This window comes from Aulostomus chinensis, chromosome 22, assembly GCF_037954235.1.
Source record: "Aulostomus chinensis isolate RoL2024-O1b breed Wild chromosome 22, RoL_Achi_v1.0, whole genome shotgun sequence".
NCBI lineage: Eukaryota > Metazoa > Chordata > Actinopteri > Syngnathiformes > Aulostomidae > Aulostomus > Aulostomus chinensis.
The window spans coordinates 4,912,841-4,932,893 of record NC_141341.1 but is presented as its reverse complement, the minus strand read 5'-3'; the positions used below and the strand labels follow the sequence as shown (position 1 = coordinate 4,932,893).

General features: G+C 44.2%; 2 protein-coding genes across 4 annotated transcripts in view; one reads left to right on the top strand and one right to left on the bottom strand.

Moving 5' to 3' along the window:
- Nucleotides 1-7,561, top strand: part of gabbr2 (gamma-aminobutyric acid (GABA) B receptor, 2) — a 198,685-nt gene extending 191,124 nt beyond the window's left edge. For 2 of the 3 annotated variants that reach the window (XM_086193820.1, XM_086193821.1), the window contains exons 19-20: nt 906-1,023; nt 3,812-7,560. In XM_086193820.1, coding sequence (XP_086049946.1) covers nt 906-1,023; nt 3,812-3,977 — 284 coding nt within the window. In that variant the 3' untranslated portion in view covers nt 3,978-7,560. Of the gene's footprint in view, nt 1-905; nt 1,024-3,811 lie in introns of all 3 variants that reach the window. The other variant, XM_086193819.1, reaches the window with a different exon arrangement.
- A 4,110-nt stretch (nt 7,562-11,671) lies between these two features.
- The window catches only part of elp2 (elongator acetyltransferase complex subunit 2), a 25,252-nt gene continuing 16,870 nt past the window's right edge, over nt 11,672-20,053 (bottom strand). Inside the window, exons 16-22 of the mRNA XM_086193856.1 lie at nt 18,535-18,592; nt 16,150-16,222; nt 15,565-15,757; nt 13,889-14,016; nt 13,620-13,756; nt 12,970-13,083; nt 11,672-12,409 (exon numbers count right to left, since the gene is read on the bottom strand). Coding sequence (XP_086049982.1) covers nt 12,193-12,409; nt 12,970-13,083; nt 13,620-13,756; nt 13,889-14,016; nt 15,565-15,757; nt 16,150-16,222; nt 18,535-18,592 — 920 coding nt within the window. The 3' untranslated portion in view covers nt 11,672-12,192. The remainder of the gene's footprint in view (nt 12,410-12,969; nt 13,084-13,619; nt 13,757-13,888; nt 14,017-15,564; nt 15,758-16,149; nt 16,223-18,534; nt 18,593-20,053) is intronic.

Below are 20,053 nucleotides of genomic sequence, written 5' to 3'. Positions count from 1 at the left end.
TCTGAATCCATAATGAAGTGTATAAATATCTGTGTCTGTGCTTTTATCGCAGCTGGGAGAACTACAAGGTTAGGCTTTTTTCTAAATGAAAAAGAGGACCGGTCTGTCCGAAAATAGTTCAGTGAGCTCTGATGTCCAATCGGGGCTGGGAGTGCTGTGATCAGTGAATCAGGTCAGCAAGTGCTAGGAAATCTGGGACAACTGGAGAGAAAACTCTGCAGGGAAGAAAGAGATCATTCCATTACTCTCCACAAGCTATTTTGGAAAACGGATGTTGTTGTTTACTGCCGTTTTTATTGTCACCCTCTTCATTTGCATCATGAAATCATGCATTGAAGCCATTTTGTCCCCTCAGTCTTTGATTTGTCTCTGAGTTTATCCGGCGGTATTCATCACACCTGGGTGTTTGGTCTGGTCTGGCTGTTAGGGATTTCTTTTATGCAACCTCAAGTGAGCCTAATTACCTTTTTAAATTTGCCAAATCCATTAGCATTTATATTTGAATACACCTTTTACTCAAGAGCAGATGCAGGATGCACAGTACACAATCCAATGAAAGTACTTCACATCAGTTTTCTTTGCTCTACAAAGAATGTCACCACTGTCCTCGGGGTTCGTCGGGCGCAAGCCCATCACGGACGAAGCGGTCGAAAAGATCTTGAAAACAAACTGTCCCAGTCTACCCTCTAACATTGGTTTTCCAAGATGAATGTACCCAAAAACATTAAATCCTAGCAGTAATAATGAACGGTGGAGACAGAAGGCGAATGACAAGAACCTTTTCTGATGTGCTTCTTCAAAATGCACATCAGAATGCGTCGATGGAGCAGCTAACAGGGTGTGGTGTGTCAGCCTATTTGAAAGCCTGTTGTTGTTTTCTGATGCCTAAATGTGTTTCCATGCAGATGGAGAGAAAACAATACTGAAGAACCACCTGGAACAGAAGCCGCAGGGCCAGTGGGGCTCCATGGATCCGTCCAGAATAAACAGAGGTCCCTTGGAGGATATAAACTCCCCCGAACAGTGAGCTCCCCTATTTCTTCACAACCTTTACGCCCGCCCCTTTGTCTTGTCAGCTTTCTCATCAGACTTCACGTCACACATATCGCAAACACCAGCAGCAGCTCTCAGACGGTTGCTCTGGCAACAGAGCCTTGCAAAAGCATGGACCAGCCCTATACTTTTCTCACCCACACGCATCAACATACGTGAAGTGTGTGCAACATGCTGGACTTGGTGTAGCATGTGTGTTCACGGTCAAACCTGCAGACACGTGTGCATGTACACACAAGCCATTGATCTGTTGTCCTAACTTGCAAAGAAGATGCTCTCAGATGCTCCAAACACTAAAGCGACAAATGCAGAGCTACAGTCACTAATTATTCATAAGGAAGCAACACTGAGGAATGTCGACTTCGTCAATGGGGGGACACTTCATGCATCATTTAGAGCCCTGCCTCCCACACACGTTTAACTAGAACCGGGACAAGAATGCAGAAAGAAGAGGGACAGATGGAGGAAGAAGGGGTAAAATATTGAGGAGAGGGTCGTCAATGAGAGAAGATGAATTAAGAGAGAAGGATTTTGAGATAGGAAAGGTAGACAGAGATAAGGAGGAGAGAAAGAAAGAGGTAGAGACTCAGAGGCTTATGTAACCAGTGATTTACAGCTCGCATTGGAAGCAGCTCTGAAAATAGACAGGGAGGAGAACAGAAGTAAAGGAACACTCGGAGCTATTCCCATGCCACATAAATGTTTGATCACATGGAGGGAAGGGAGATAAATAGGTAGCAAGAGAGAAAGAGAAGAGAAAGAGGAGACAAATCTAAATAAGTTTAAAAAAAAGAGGTATGACGAGGATATGGCAGGAAGAGTGGTGCCACTTTGTGACGAATGCAAAGTTGCAGGTGCATGTTAACTGCTAAGAGTACTGCGTGTAATACCCGATGGATAAAACTCCTCCTCACAAAACACGAATCATTTATCACCATCTCAAACAGGTAAGAAGAACTGCAGGCCTGAGGACTGTTAAAGTTCACCAAAAAACACAAGAGCTTTTCTCAGGTCCATCGTTAAATTTCATTCCCCCAGCTACATTTTTTACATAACTGTCATTTGGTTATGTAATTTTCTTGCAAACGGCTGGCTCTGGCACTTGCACTGGCGAGGTGGGGTGTGAACTGTCACACCAGGCGGAAGCATGAAATGTTCTTTTAGTCAGCTGATCCCCGAAGCTGGAGGGTACGGTGGATTAGGGGTTTAGGAAGGAAGGAGCTGAAGAATACAACAAAAACAATTAGAAAAATTAGCTGGGGGCAGGGATGAACTTCACTTTCTCTCTTTTCTCGTGCAGTTTTTCTGTCGAGTTTTGCCAAAACGTCTTGGCTAATCTAGTCAACTATGCAGGCACGTGCCACTTCTGGGGTTTGGTTGAATAACACCAGACACAATATGAAAATGTGACTTATATAAAATGTGTAACAGCAGAGATGGTGGATGTAAAACACCCTCAAACAGCCAAACATGCACAACAGCTGGTAAGTGGACTGTGCTTATTGCACGTTTCTTCCTTAGCTGGACTTAAAACGCTTCACATTTAAGCCGGATTCTCACACACACAGACACACTGATGGTGGACGCTACCATGCAAGGTGCCAGCCTACTCATCAGGAGCAACTTGCGCTTTACTATACAGTCTGAGGGGTCAAACAAGCAGCGTTTCAGTTACCATACAACCACCTTACTTCCAAGCTATGCCGCCCTCTGGTGTTGGGAAAACTGCAAAGTTGAAGTATCGTCACCTTATTTCAAGTCAAAGTCACCAGACTTTTTAAGCAGCTTTTATTAAATTTGACTGATGATCTTCTGTGTGCAGGTTTTATGCCCTGGTGCCTAGAGGCATTACAGAGATGGCCGCCAAGCAGCAAGACTTGTCTAAATGGTTTTGATCAAACCCAAAATCCGCTTATGATCAGCTGTGCCACACCAGCCCATTTCAGCTGGTGCACCACTTATCTCCTTCCTCCTTGAATTCAAATGGTTCAGCTGACTGACTTCCACACGGTCAGATGTCCTTCAAGGCGCCTGGTTGAAGCTGCCTCAGTGTGCCCCACCCACCTTGCTTCCTCTGCATCCGGTCTCCTAACCCACTTCCACCTCTGCATGCTCTGTCAATGTCACTGCTCCTGTCATCATTGTTGACTCTGTTTTGTGCCCTATGGAGGTTTTTGCTGCCGCTGCTCTCCCTGCTTCTCCCTCTCCATGTCTGTTCATGATCAGCAACCACCACCTTCAGCTCACTGCAATGGCAACAATGGCAGCAGTCTGACAAATGAAAGAAGGGGGAAGTATTGATAATTTAAGGGAGCAAGGCCAGTTGCCATACTAATTCTACATGCCATGAATAACAACAACAACAATAACATTACATGCTTTTTTTTATCTCAAATTGTGTATGTAAGATATATTATTTGTTTTCTTTTCCAGTGTTGCAGGGTTGTCAGATTTTTATGTCAGATTAAAGATAAGTATGTGAGGCGGAGAGGTTAGCTTCTTAACTTCAACTGCATTGTTGAGATATTTCTGAATGAATTGGGCACCACAATCTTGGGAGATCGCTATGTTTTTGATATCTCAGAGGTCCACTTGTACCCTTTCTTAGTCATCACATGGCTGAACCGAGGCCATAGAATAGAATGGTGGTGGCATAACTGCAGTTTTGAAATGCATAGTAAAAATACTTTGCTTGAGTAAATGAATGTACATTCCACTGATTCTTACAGCCTAAAATTCCCTCTCTGTCTTTCTGCAGCATACAGCGTCGACTGTCCTTGCAGCTTCCGATTTTGCACCATGCCTACTTACCTTCCATAGGAGGGGTTGATGCCAGCTGCACCAGCCCCAACGGCAGCCCTGGTTCCAGCCCGCGGCACAGACACATGCCCCCCTCCTACCGTGTAATGGTCTCTGGCCTGTGAGCTTCATTCACCCCCCCCCCCACCTGGCTCTTTGCAGAGGAGACATAAATGGTTCTTTTTCTACAACAAATAGACTGATATCATCAGCGTATGTGCGTATTTTGTCTCAGAACAAGGAGGACAGGGGGAGAAGAGAGTGAGTTGGGCAGGGTGTCACTCTTCGTACCTCTTCACCCCAGCCTCTCCTGAGAACTGAAACCCTCAGTTAGGAGGGGGTGGGAGGAGACAGAGTGTCCACTGGATGACCCTTACAAACTCCCATGATTCACAGCAATGTCTCCTTGTTCATCTGCTCCCCTTGCCTAGGCATATACACGTATGCATAGTCAACTATCAAGCAAACACACATGCACAACACACACTGACGCCCCAGTAACAGAGCAGCAGTGGACCAGCTCTGACCTGACCTGTAGCCTTATCCGCTTCAGAGAGGATTGTCTGTTTCTGTTCCTTATCTGTTGTTTGTACGTGCGCGCGGCTACGTCTGAGCTCGTCATCTAACTTGAATATTTCACTGCTTCGGTGACTGGATACCAGTTTGGAACATACAGAACCCAACAAAAAGATTCATCCAATTGACTCCCTGTACCCTTCCCGACGTGTAAATATCATAATTTCTGAGTTTGATGTACTGTAAGCTTTGTAAATGCTGTGAATGGACCATTAAAAGGGTTCTAAGTGGGGAGCTTGTAACTGGGACAGGTGGTCATGAAAATGAAAGCTTAAAGCACATAGAATCCTACAAATAATTATACTTATGTGTATGAAAGAGATATTGGTTCCTGCAACCACTGCGCCAATGCAGAGTGTTAATACATTCGCTCATGGACAGCATAGTAAGATTCAGTCTGTGGAAAAGCTCCAGAGGCCCATTCCTAGAGTAACATGCATATGGCTCCTTTTTTCCACTTTGCTAAATTTGCACCACTGGTTTTTCATCAGACTTTGCATAGGCCTATTATATTTTACAACTTGCTTAATATGTCCTCAGAAAGCATGTTACACAGAATATTGATGCTATGCCTTTTTAACACGTCTCCAAGGCTGCATATCTTAGAAAATAGAGCTAAAAGACACCACAAGAGTGATCCACAGTTGTCTTTTATGTGTGTTATATGCCAAGAAATGCACACATCCAGATATACACTTAAAACACCAGAGAGCACCTTAGGAGTTCTGGTGCTTTTCAGACAAGGCATAAGTGACAGGCCTGATCATATTGATCCCCACATAGTGGTCTCCATCGACTGTTAAGATGTCTATCTGATCAAGCCCTCACAGCTAACCAGCACAGTTTTGGGGCAACGGGGGTTCATGTTGATGGCGACAAGAAATACAAAAGAAATCCAACTCAAGAGGCGATGGTGGAAAGGATGTAGGTCCGTGTGAAACGACCTGAATTTCCATGAGCTGTAATGAAGGCACGGGAGCCTCAAGTTCGAATGCTCGAGGGTGACGACACCACTGCTGGTCACGGTGATAGAGCATAAAGCACAGACACAGGGCTTTCTTTCACAGATAATATTGAGTGTCATGAAAAATCACTTCACACTTAGCAACAGTGAACATACCTCAGTTGCTATGGAAATGTAATTCAGTGCCGTAGAACTTGGCCCAAGAGGGCTGCACTGAGCAAAACGGTCATCGACACAGTGTCGTCTTTCTTTTCTTTTCTTCTTCTTTTTTTTTAAGGTAAAACTGTCCTGATGCAGGAGAAACGCAAACAGGGACTCCGGACAAAGAAGGACGTTTTATCAAGTGTGAGACGGTTTGTTCTCAGCATATGTTTCACCATTGGTGTCTTGGTTTTTAGTTTTTAAGGCGTTTGTTGAGCGCTGTGCCTGTTGTCTTATATTGTAGCCTGCCGGACCCACAGAACATAATCGGGTGATAATGGCGCTGACCCAGCAAACCACAACATTGGCCACACATCTGTAAATTGTGCGTGTCATAGATTTATTTCAATTCAATGCCTCAATGCATGGGACAGTGTGGGAGAACTTACCAGCTCCACCTCAGCTGGACTGGATTCCCTTTGCAAGCTGGTGTCTGATCATAAATACTGAAGGAGTCGGAGCTGCTGGAGATCCACCTTCTATCGGACATATCATGGTGACTTCCTGTGAGAGCTCCTCCCCTTTCAGCCCGTATCCCCTTCCTTCCTTCCCCTCCTCCCTCCCTCCCTCCCTCCCTCCCTCCCTCCCTCGAGCACAGACCTCCAAACAATCACAGCTTCTCCCGCACCTTCGCCAACCAGAGAATCACAGTCACTTGTCGAAGTGAGTGAGAGACTTTGTCAGAGGGTTGGTTCTTCCTTCAGGAGAAGACAAACCAACCGCACATTTTATATATTACATTATATGTGATTGTGTACAATTTGCTGATACCTTGATGATGGTGTCCATGTATGGAATATTTGGTTTTTGGCTTTCTCAAGATGGCATGAAATAAAATGTATAATTCACAGAGTTACCTCTGTTTTTGCAACTGTCATGACAAATCCACTCTGTTATTACATATTCTCACCTGCAATTTGATTTTATGTATTCGCCCTTATTGGATTTAATACTTTTTACCCGTCGATCAGCTCACACGTGTCAAAGCCAAGATTCTCAGTGGACTAACTCAAACGTCATATCAACTGGTTTAGCAGGTATTCACTGAGGGCAATAAAGTGAAGGTAGTAGCAAACAATTAATCCTAATAACATCCTGGCGTTAACCAAATAACAAAATGACTTTTTTGTTTAATCCATCCAGAAATGCCAAATGCAGATCATCAGGTATTGTCCTTTATTCTTTATTCTTTTCTTTTTTTCAAATGTGCCCTGATTTCAGTCTTCTTCTTCTTCTTTTTTTCAACACTGATGAGAATTTGTTCAAATGCAATTGTAGTAGGTCAAGGGCTCATTATTTCCTGTAATAACTAACGTCATTCTGATGGTTCGTATTTGCCGCAGGTATTTTTACGTTTCAGAATCAAAGTGACATATAGATATATCTTTGTATGTGTCATCATCAGGGTTGAACACGAAACATATTCAAAACTAATATAATGTCAATGGAAAAACATGCAGGTTCATATTGTTACTGTTTTGTCAGTTTGATATGTGGTTTCACATGAGGTTCAGTTCAATAAAGAGATTAAAACAGTAACCAAACCTATGTTACATGCAACACGTTCTAGAGGGGCAATAACCTGTTTTCTGTTAAGAGAGTGGAGAGTATATATATATATATATATATATATATATATATATAATATGAAAATATAAAATATGTATATGTAAAAGATCTTTAGTACATTCTCATTTTTACGTAGGAAATAATTCACATGCGCCACAAGGATACTTGGAAGTCGTTTTTTTGTTTTGTTTTTATTTACAGTATCTGTAACTTTGTTATGTACAGATGAGGTATAGATATGAAAAAGTTGTATAAAATAAGTATCACACTTGGAACACCTGAACATTTTTGGAGCCATTAGTTGTTATGAGAGGATTTGAATAATAACATTCTTCATTTATTGTCTGAATGTTATGGACAGCCTTTACTTTTCACATCATCGTTAATAAAGTGAGACTGAAAACAACGCTATGTTTGTTTCATCTGCAATAAATCTTTGATGACTATTGAGTGATGGCATATTTAATGTTGATTTAGGGACTCCATCGATGAGAAATGATTTTACAACTAAAACGTCAAACGCGACAGCACCTCACAAGTTCGGGTCGCTGTGTTAATGCGGGTCTCAGATTTGTGGCTCCCAGCTTTTGGTTATTTTCCCAACTGCTTTTGGATTTCTGATGGCAGACTGCCTGACTAATATACTGTGGCTTTGACGCACGCCTGAATTTAGACAATAAATCAAGAACACGGACTTGAAAAGAGAGCATGGTCAGCTAGCTAGCTTAGCACAGCTAGCCTAGTCTAGCGTGGCTGCAGACCAAATCAAAGCCACTGAACAAACTGCCGAAACATCTGAAGGTCTGCCCTGGAGTTTCCAGGGTCATTGAACTGACACGATACTATGCTAATTAAACCTGGCCAGCGAGCCTAGCCTGGCGAAATACTGGACTCACTCGTTTATGGTGGCGCTAAGTCGGTTGTTGGTTAATGTACATCTCTGTCTCTTTCTGCGTTCTGGACTCACAAAGAGGTGATGCAGGAATGGGGAAAAAAATGTCTGTGAAGCTCAAGAAAATTTGTGAGGACTTCAAAGGCACAATAAACATTTTCGGATGAAGTATCACTCTAATGAGCTCAGTTTTACGGCTTCTAGGAAATACCACAAAAGTTGCTCTCTCACTTCCACTGGAAGAAGACTAAAAATGGAGACACACACCCATGTGACACAGCAGCCGGTCAATGTTAAGCTTTTTAATTGGCATACCAAAAGGCACACACAGTGGGTGAGCAGTTTGCTGCCCTCACACACACACAGAACTGCCAAGGAATAATAAATTTGTAATGAAGGTCTTGTATGTTGCGCTCAATAAATAATTGAAGTGTTTGGAGGAACCCAGTGGCAAACAGGATAGAAGGGATGAGCGTGTAGCGTGTTCCTGGTGCTGCCATCATCCGTTTGCGTCTGTGCTTGTGTGTCATTTATATGTGTGCTCACATGTTCTGTTTTCAGAGATTTGCCTCCTCCCACGCTTCGCTTTCAAATATTTAGCATGTGGATGCTAGACGCGGCTGCAAACTGTGTCTTTCATGGAGAAGCAGCTGGTTGGGAGTCACCGAATCTTCTGTTCAAAACACGACACGCAGAACCTGGCAGGGTCGTGAAATCGCATTTGGAGAGATTTCAAACAGCATTTTGTTGCGAGGACAAAAAGGCTTTAACTTTATTTATTTAAAATTGTACAAAGTGCCATAATGGGTTTTGTTTTGTTTTTTTTGCCATGGCAAGCTACCACATACAGAGGCTAAATACTATGCTAATTAAACCATTACAAATCGCTGGACTGGGGCTGGATTATGTAGACCGTTGACAGTGTAACACTGAGGACCACTGGATTAACTGGTTACCTTTGGAGAGTGTGACTCATTAGCATAACTGATGACTGCCAATAATCTAATAATCATGCCTACTCTACCTGCTGCTGTTGTTGTTTTATCTTGTCTTGGTTCACATATATTGTTGATGAGAATCAGAACCTTCAAACACTGCACAACATGAGAGGCACTTTAACGTGCAATTTTCCGCAGCTTCCCTCTAATTGCATATTTCTGTTTTTGTTGTCAATATTTTCCTCTAATTCACAAACAAATACTTGGTAAGAATGGGAGGGACGACTGATGTGATGGCTGTAATTGTTCGCACAACCCAGCAGGAAATCAAAGAACTTCTAAGGTTTCAAATCCGGCGTGTTGCTGCTGCCGCTGCTTACTGATTCAAAGATAACCCCAGATTTCACCAAGCAGCCTCGGCAGTGTGTGTGTGTGTATACGTACATTCTGCATGACCTTCTCTCTCATCTCAGTGGGATCACGCTGTGCAAATGGAAGGCGGGTTGATTAAGTTGACCTGGTGTCAGTGGAAGGGAAGCGTCCATGTATCCTCCCTTACATAAATGAAGGCTTGTTCACGACTTTGCACCACAATGTCTCTGCTGAGCACACGTGCACATTTAGATGCACTGGTGCTAACGCTGCAAAGCAAATATATCAACCATTTTGAGTGGCGCAGTGCTAGAATTCTTTGTGAAATGACTTAAAATGATATTTAACCCAAAAAGTGTTTTTTGCCTTTCAAGAACTCACTCACAAATCTTGAGCTCGCAGATGCTCTCCCTCCTGCATCAGAGACGGCCACGTGGATTTAGCCTGGAGCTGAAAGAGATTTTCACGCTCTGTGGTTCATTATTTATGATGATTCCACGTCGCCGCTAGTCCACGTCATCGCTCACCGTGGCGTTAACAAGGGCCTGGACACGCCACCGTGAGAGATGCTGGCTCTCAGGCTTTGACATCGTCGCAGGCCCCTTCGTGAACACACAGTGATTGAAGTGTTTTATTCACATTTTTTTAATTTGCCGTCAAATAAAGTTCAGGGCTTTGATTGATTCAGATAACTGACATGAGTGTGACTTTTTTTCCCCTCCAGAATACAAAAGTCTCATTCTAAAACTACACTCCAGCAGTGATTTCACATCAGTTTCTTTGTTCTGGATGAGAATTAATGAGGTCTTTTTGATAACGTACACTGATGTGTGACTCATTCTCCACACTGTAAATACTCAGTCAGCAGCGCACTAACAATGAACAACAATCTTTCCATTAAACACATTTCAGACACAGGCCACGTCTTCATCCTTGTTGGCAATTTGTCTCTGACAAAAGCTGAAATGTCCTCATTCTCATGCAGAAGAAAGAAGCTCTTAATTTCCATTAAAGTCTGCAGCCGCTCACCTGAGAGAACCGACACACAAGCAGAACACTCAGGATGATAAACTGCATTCATTCTGCACCGGTGTCTCAAGAACCTTTGTTAGCGGTTTATTACCTGCACCACTGGACACCATTTTACTCAATAATCCGCAGCATTCAAGGATTTTCCGATGCGACTTCTAATCCCTCCTCAGCCCACCATTATGGCAATCAAATCTGATCAAGATGAGCGGTCAAGGACGTGTAGGGGAGGACAGGAGCGTTTACCTTACGTATTAGTATGCTAGTCAGAGCCAGGAGCTGAGACACAGATGAGGTGATGAAAGGTCAGATTCGCGTTTAATCTGAAACATCAGTGATGATAATTCAATAATTATGCTGTATATGACACAGATGATCCACTGATGTATGGCTGCAATGTCCCCAAATCCTCATTTCACTGTTTGAAAAACAGACATTTCCTGGAGGAGGGTGTTTAAGTTATGTGTGAGTGCGCGCGCGCGCGCGCGTGTGTGTGTGTGTGTGTGTGTGTGTGTGGCCGAGGTTGACTGATGCCTCCATACATACCAGGATATGCGATTAGAGGCAGAGTTATGGCCAGCAGTTACATTCTCCTACAGATCAATTTATGGCTGACATATAACACACTCGGCTGAGCCCACAGTAAATCCCAGACATGGATGTCGTCCGTCCTTGAGGACTCTGATAAAGGTCCCACGCCAAAAGCAGCTGGAACCTTCAATCTGAAGCACCACCGTCTGTTTCTGTACGGCTTCATTCTGTTACGTCTTCCATTTGTAGCAGCTCTCACGTGTCAGAAGACATTAAGACCATAAAGAATTATAATGTAGGCACAAAGCTTTATAGGGTTTGGGCGGAAACGAATGAAGGAATCGTTTTGAACTCATAATTTAGTGTCTGATGCGTAGCGGCTCAGCAATGTACTGACAAGAATCTTAACCCTCCCAGTCAACTGCAACAGCACACACTCACTGTTGGTCACTCAGCTGTGAGCTGCTACTGGGGCCGGTGAACGCGCTGCATTTATGGCCCGTTGTAGTTCTTCATTTTCAATCCAGATATTATAATGACGAAGCATAAGGCTGGATGAATTAGACATGGATTATCCTGGATGAGGCGCTTGAGGGTCATTTTTGTACACTTTTGTTGTCGTTAGCCATTAGTTATCATAAACTCGCAGCGTAGTTTAGCGCACATTTATTTGTTGGTTGACTCACCACTGCTGTCTCCCAGCTCGCTCTTTCATTTTTTCAGCTGCACTCAGTTTTGTAGTTGTTAATTCACCACACAGATGCCAGGAATCCTGTGAGTTTTAAGTATTCAACGGTTCATTCAGACCAAATCAGCTTGTGAATACAAAATCCTTGAATTTATTGGTCACAAACACAAACAGGATGAATGCTGTGATTAATAGCGTCTTTAGCACCCACGGGGGACGGCGTGAACAAGTTTCCTGACTTGCAACTGAAGGGAATACAGCAAGTGTTTACTGGGATAATTGGTCCAATTACGTGATCTGAATATGTCTCCAGCAGCCCTCCGACTCTGGATGTGTCTCAGTAAACTGACCCCCCCCCCCGGAAGGTCATGGTCAGAACTGTTAAGCGGCAGGCACACACACTGGGGGGCACGCCGGCTGTGGTGGTGTCCGTCGACTGACCCAAGACTTAAGTGGCTGTCAAGGGGATGAATAGCTTGCCAGCAAGCAGCTGTGGCCTCGGTGGCCCAGTCAGGCCTGTGGCCCTCAGTCCAAGTGTCCCTCCGCATGTGAGAGCCACACTCGTGTCAGTGTTGTGGTGCTAAAGAGCCGGTTGGTTGATGCTGAAGATTTTGACAGAGTGGTCGGCGCTGGCGCTGGCGAGCTGCACCCAGGAGCTCTCCTCCTTGATTTCACTCTCCCTGTCAGTCTGTCCATCTTTGTCTCTCTTCACTCCGACCCAGCTGTCAGTCTCTCGACCTGCTCGGCCGGCGCTCGGCCTCCAGCGGAGCCTCTTGACTGCCAGCGCGTGGCTTTGTCTGGTAGACGATGTAGGGAAACAACAAGGACACGGCTCTTACTGGGACATAAGAGCTCCACACATCTCTGACTGGAACCATGCAGCTGCCTGAACTGCACGCTTCACATCTCATCATTTATTTAAATAATATTAGCAAAAAAAATAAGGATGATGCCCAATAAAACAGTACTGAAGCGATGGATCTTATTATTGTATCATTTAATTCTATATCTTAGTTTATCTGACCTCATTGATTAGAGAGAGCTGTAATAACACGCTGTCTCAGCCCGGAAATCAAACCATTTTTGATGCCTTCAAAATACACATTACACTTCATGTAATAAATGAGTGAAGAGGAGTCAACTGGGAACGTGTTTGGTCAAAGGCTTAATGGGGGACATGGTGTTACTATAATACTGCCTAATACTGTTAATATAAGATGAAGGAAGCTCTGTGTGTGTGTGTGTGTGTGTGTGTGTGTGTGTGTGTGTGTGTGTGTGTGTGTGTGTGTGTGTGTGTGTGTGTGTGTGTGTGTGTGTGTGTGTGTGTGTGTGTGTATGTGTGGTAGTGGAAGGATACAAAGGGTCTGTTGCTCCACAGCTGCTCCAGTCATGTCCTACTGCAGGATCCTGGCCGGGCCTCCACCTGTACAGCAGAATCCTTCCACCTTCCAGACCCACAGCAAGCAGGAAACTGTGGGAGGGACAGGACCAACACGTTAGGGTCACTGTGGGCAGAGACCCCTCAACCTGAGGGCCAGGACCCCCACAGAGATCAATTGTGGAGGTCATCAAGTGGTTGTGTGAAATGTAAAACATAAATCGTGCACTGGAAACTGTTCATTTCCATTCTACCACCTGTAGCAGACGTATTCATCTTCCTACCATCATCGTTCTTTCAGGCTGAAGCTGTTCATGTTGACCTTGATGATCCATTTATTTGAATAAATGTAAAAGCCAAATGGAATGTATTATTCCTCTGGACAACAGTAAGACATCTAATGATGCTCCAAAACTGGGATGTCAGGGGGCAGCCCCCCCCCCCCCCATACAGATCATTATGAGACTTTATGACAACTGAGAGTATCTCAGCATCTTTTGATTCTGTTGCATGTTGTCAAAACCTAATTGAACACATCCTTAACAATAAAGTTGGAAGTAATACAAAAAAAATGTGTGTGTGTGTGTGTGTGTGTGTGTGTGTGTGTGTGTGTGTGTGTGTGTGTCTACCTGTCATCAGAGCAAAGTACGGGGCAGAAAGACACGGCTGTGGCAGAATCGCCCACATCCAAGATGGAAGAACATGGTTTTATCTCAGGAGGAAGTCTGGGGTCCCCAGGCTCCTCCAACGGGCCCCACACGATCACCTGCATGTGCACAGAAACACAAAGCTGTGTGAGCAATCACATCTGGCTAAGAGGAGGCTGATGATGAGCTCTGCAAAGTTGGAATACCGACGTGATTCTTTTTGAAAATGGCAGGAAAATTCCAACATTTACCTTCTTGTCCCGACTGGATGTGACAAAATATTTACTATCAGGACTCCAGTCACATGACCAGATGATCCGGCTGTGTATGGCTGTATCCTTCCCAGTATGAGCGTGCAGCGAGTATTGAGGTACTTCACCTAGAACACACACAAAAACCAGATTAGACTAAGAAGAAATTCAAAATTCTACCAGTTCTACCCTCCAACGGTACAACGCCACCCCACAGGAGATGAGCTGCTAGTAAAAACTTTGCTCTATGTTCGCTGTAGCATGACATCGGCATATCTAGAGCCCCGTTTCACAGCTCCGGGGAGACAAAGGTTCTCCCAGGCGACAAATAAACAAGCCAACGAGACAGGAGACCTCATTCCAGCGCTCCAGCGCAGTCAGTTTTGGTTTATGACCTGCTGCTGTTTATTTCTCCAGCTGAAGCCATTTCAACCTCTAGATTGGTTTCCCCCAGAGAGCTTGTTTGTATGCTGCTGGCAGCTGCCTGTCTACGCGTCTGCAGCACTTCTGTTCTCCTCTAACAAACACACATGCGCATACACACACACACACACACACACACACACACACACACACACACACACACACACACACCACCTGCAAGTAGACACAGTAGTAAAATTGCAGTGTTGCTGCAAATGTGAGTTAACTAGCATGTCGAGCCGTGTGTATTCACACATCTCTCTCTCTCTCTCTCGCTCTCTCTGCTGGTTTTTTAGGTCACACAACTCTCCCTCTGTCTCAGTTTGACCAAACAGAGATGAACACCAGACACAAAGTAAAAATGTTTTTTTAACATAAACAAAAAAAACCAAAACATCAAGGATACAGTGGAACATTTAGAGTCGACGCAGGTTAGATTTCTAGGTGCTTCCCCCAGGAAGCACCAGCAGAGGTCGGAGGAGGAGCGACGGAGAGGAAGAAACATTTGTTTGATCAGTGCTGACCACATTTAACCCTACTGCCAGTGAGGCTGTTTCTGTGTGTTCTTCACATCACCTTGAGTGATTCAGCAGCCAATAAGAACAGACGGACCCCCCGCCTCCCCCCCCCCCCCCAAAAAAAAACCAACCACAATAACAGGGGGATGTGCCAGTCTGGTTAGCCTCCGTTGTTGTCCATTAAGACCATCTAGCGCTGCCACGGGAGCCATGCGATGTTCTAGGAGGTAATCCTCGGGGCTTACACGTCGTGTTGCACTCACCTTGGAGGCCAGGTTTAGGTTTGTGGTCTATGTGGAGCTGCTGAGAGACTCTCACACACACATTTCCCAGGAACAGACTCTTGCTTACAACAGGAGGTGAAAGTAGAGTGAGGACACACTCTTCCTTCCTTTCCTCCATTGATTTGAGAGACAGTGAGGGAATATATATAATAATATTAACTTTATAATACGTAATATATTGTTTTTCGTTTATTTCTTTTATCCCTTCAGTGAGTTTGATATCGAGCATCTTTGCAGCGAGCGATAATGTCTTTCACCTGAAGGACCAAATTAAATGCCGGGACAATAACAAGCAGTGCAAGAGAATAGACTTCCACTAGCAGGCTCCTGCAATATTTCACACTAAAAGGAAGTTAGCAGAGTTTCAGTCCCTGAAATGGTTAGAAAAAAGAAACTAAAAAAGAAAGTAAGGAGGATGGAAGCCCTGGATTCCACCCTGTCCCCTTCTCACCTGGACTATCAGCTGCAGGGGGGTTCTGTCTCCATAGAGACCAGGTGCGATCGCGGGACACAGCCAACAGCAATCGTGCGTTGGGAGAAAAAGCCATCTGGGTGACGGTCAGGGTGTGGCATGGCAGCGTCTGCAGCTGCCGCCATGTGGCTGTACTCCACAGCAGCACTGATGCGTGCTCAGCTTTTGATGCCTGCAAAGAAAACGCCATCACCGCGCCGACAGTGGCTGTGCTTGAACTTCTGATCATATCTGACAATCTCCTTCGACCAGTTTTAAAAAGCACATTTCTCAATTTAATAGTTTAAGTCACTTTATATCTTCACATAGATAGATGCCAGCAAGGAATAAAAGGTGGAAGAAGGGGGGTTGGAAGAGTCGACTGAAGGAGGGGAGGGAGGAGGGACGCAGGAGAAGGAAGAGGAAGACGAGTGTGTACTGCTGCACAATCAAGGGCAGCACAAGGTCAGCACCATCACTACCTGGCTGACAGTATGTGTGTGTATGAACATGAGCACGTTGTGTTAATGTGTCAAGCTGCACTCTCCTGACTCTGACGTCTTCCTCTGGTCACATCTCTCTTACCTTGCACGCAGAAGCCACCACCGTCCTGGTGCTGTCAGACGCCAGGCAGAACATCTCAAAGCCGTGGCCGTACCTGGACCAGACAAATAAATGAAGTGCAATCACAACCACACTGAACACATGGAAGGACAGGTGAGTGACAGCGGAGAGCGTCATGCCTCCGGGGAAGCTCCGGCCATACGAGCTGACAAGACACTAAACTCAGAACTACATCAACACTGGTCAGACTGACGCACAGAACAATACAAACGCAAAACAATAAAAAAGCAAGATGTGTTTGCTGTCATGTGTTGTACGTGGCAGCCCGCCACGTTCACAGCACATGACATTTACATCGATGAATTAATCTGCTGCTTGTATCCTAGCAGTTCAGAACCAAGCAAACACAATCTAACATCCTCTTGAGGTCGTAGAACTCATGGCAGCCTTAAGTGACCGCGGTAGTTTGGCTCAGCCTCCGGGGTGCCAAGCGGGGTTTTGCTTTCGCGTTTCATCAAACACACGCATCATTACTTTGTAGCTTGCTGACGATGACCTGGTTGTTTCAAAAGGTCAAAAAGTGACAAGGTCAGACTGAAAACAGAGTTTCCTCCAGCTCAAATGTTGGCCAAACTCTTATCTAATTTATTTGCAAGCTTTTGGTCAGAGACTTCCTTCAAGGCATTGTTCTAAAATGTCAACAGCGTGCAAGTCGGGGGGGGGGGGTGTGTCCTCCCCCCTCCCTCCTCAAGAAATCTTTCAGATGCTGCTGCAATTTAGCACAAGAGCAAGAGTTATTATTTATGCCACAAAAATAGTCCGGCCACTTACTCATTCTAATGTTTCTATTATGCACTAAATGATTTAGTGGAGTAAAGCCAAACTGAGGTAGAGAGGCAACACACACACACACACACTCACACACACACTCAATGTACATACAGCAGATAAAAGGCCACGCTATATGTCATTTTTATGGTGAATTGACTAGTAAATGAATCTAGCGTTGGTCCACAAATGGAGACAATCCATTCTGCCTGGAGAAGAGGCTCATGGGATGGCAGGAAGCTGGATGATGAATGAGGCGGGAGCAACAACCAACAACTGTAGGAAGTGCATCATTTCCAGATATAATAAACCCTCTGGGCACAAGTGAACACACTTCCATCAGGAAATGGTGATTCATTGAGAGGAGTAGAGCAACCAAAATGTCTTTATAGGGAAGGAAGTGCATTAAAAAGGAATATTTAATCAAGGCTGTAAGGCAACGTTGGCCCAGAGCAGCTTAAGAAGAAGATTTCCATGTTTTACCCGCATGGTCAATCAATGTTTATGGTCAAATGGAGGCAGTTCAACAGTGTCCTACATTGACTGGGAATGTTGAGTTCCACAGACGCGTCACAGGCAGCACGTCACAGGCAGACATTCCTCTTTTTTCTCCATACCAGTTCAGTCTCCGTCTGATGGCCGATAATCATATCAGCCCAGTTTTGCTCAAGTCTGGTGTTGATGATGAGGATACAATTTCCTAAATGATTCATGGGCTTTTCCAAATGTTTTGACTATAAAGAAAAACATTACTTTTTTAAAAATTACTGGCTGTTTCAATGTGTGCACAATATGAATATCATATCAACTCGTTTTATACAGATAACATCAATATGAACTATCAACATTTGCAAAAGGATCCAATCTATTGCATTTCTATTTGACTCGTCTAAATAGGGCTGGATATCAAAACACTGAAACCTTTTCTCTCTCTATCAAACAGTGGTTTGCTCTCTGGTTTTTGAATAAAACTCACAGGTCTCAACATTCTGGGTTTTGTGTGTAAAATTGGGTGGAAACAATGAGAAAATTTGAAAATTGATGGTCCATCGTCACTGACATTAACACAGACTCCATAAGACACCCAAAGTTTGATACAAGAGGTCTTCAAGCTCTGGTTAATTTCAGTTTGTCTGCAAAAGAATAAGTGCAAAGAGAAAAAAGACTCGTCATAAAATGGATCCTGCGCTGTGACATCACTCTTGCTCCTATATGGCTTCATTGTTGGAAAAGTTTACTCTAAAAGCCTCGAGAACAAAGACGTTCGAGGGGCAGCACAACCCCTGGCGACCCAGGGGTGGAGACTACAAGAGGAAAAGGCCTGTAGTTTTTCTCTTAATACCCACTGTGTCAGCGTGTGCTGGTGTCAGAAGAGGAACAGACTCTGCAGCCATTGCCTGATCAATAGAACACGCAGACAAAAAATTATTTCTTCAATTAATTACTCGTACTATTAACGCTGATGGGAAATGGCCTTTAACTGGGACACCAGACTGGATGTTGTTTATACCAGCAGGTAAAAAAAAAAGCTGAGAGGGTTTGAATTATCTGTCAGCTGAGAGACATTTGGATACTCACAGTTTCTGGACCTCAGGCCAGAGTGTGTTCTGGAGCAGATGATCCTCTGGCGGAGGCTCTGTACACACATGCACACACACACACACACACACACACACACACACACACACAAGTTAACCACAGATTTTCTTACATAATTGTCATTTATGAGGCCCTGAAAACTGAGCTGCTTTAAGATTGAAATGCAACCAGATTCCAATTTGCTAAATGAGGATTACACCCAAGTGGCTATTATAATTTCTCTCTTTTAAATCCCTGTACTGCTCAACCAAAGAGTGACAGATGGAGCTCTGAATGTCTGCATGTAACGTGATACGTGGGGTGTGATATGTATAGGAGGAAAAAGAAATACAGAATAGGTAGCACAAAGGGACAAGGAAAGAAAGAGTGAACGAAAAGCTGCAGTATATGCTAGACTGAACATGATTGATCGCCTGGAGACAATGTTCTCTCACATTCACATACGGCTTCTTTTACCAGCTTGCATGAAATCCTTCGCTTGCCGTTTCCCAGAAGAAGAAAAAACTATTCTGAAACAACTGCAGCTTTATCTCAGAATTCTTACTGGCTGCTGGCTTTCAAGTGAGATCAACTCAACTTGGGTACCAATCCCTCTCCCTCAAACCGCAGGCTCTGCACGAGCCTGCACAGTCTGTCTGTTGCACTGAACTGAAAGTTACATCCCGTGATGCTTAATCGTTCATTTAATTGATTTAAAGCGATATTTCACCTAGAGAGTGTTGGGGGGGGGGTTTGCCTTTCAAGTAGTAATACTTGTAGTCTTGAGCTCACACAGAGGTGTTTTCAATGCTGCATCACGTCTTTGTATCTTCAGAAGGCAGAAAGAGTTCTGCTGCAGTTTGCAGTTGGTGGCCAGGGTTGCCGTTAGCTTCAAGCTAAGAATGCACGGCAGGCTGATGCTACATTCTGGAGACACCGTGATGCAGCAGTGGAAAAAAGCAAACATCTGTTTATGTGTGCTTGAAAGGCAAAATGCACACTCTGGATAACTGTAATGCATTCTTCAAGTGATACTTCACCTAAAAATGATCATTCATCAACTGATTTCCTCCCCTGCTGAACGTTAGCCTTCCTGCTAGTCGCTACTGAGTGGTGTCACATTGTTGTAACAACAACAACAACAACAATAAAAGATCATTTGAATATCATTTTAGCAACTGTTTCCACACTTGGCTGCACCCTAGTTAGCCCAGGGTCAACAATACTTAACCTCTGCAATCATGTAAGCATGCTTCCCAATTAGCATTACAGATGAAATGTTAGCTTCATGGTGATACAACCCTTGACAACCCCTATCACTGAGATCTTTCCTCTTTGTTTGATTTCTCATTCATTAGCAACTATCAGGCTCCTTATTTTTCCTTCCCTGTATTCTTTTTTGCTCCTCGTCTTAAGATTCCTTTGTAACAACTTCTGTTCCTGCAATATTTCTCCTTCAGCTCACATTACTGCTTCCTGTCACCTCTACTTTCCCCATTCTACCACCCACCAACCTTTT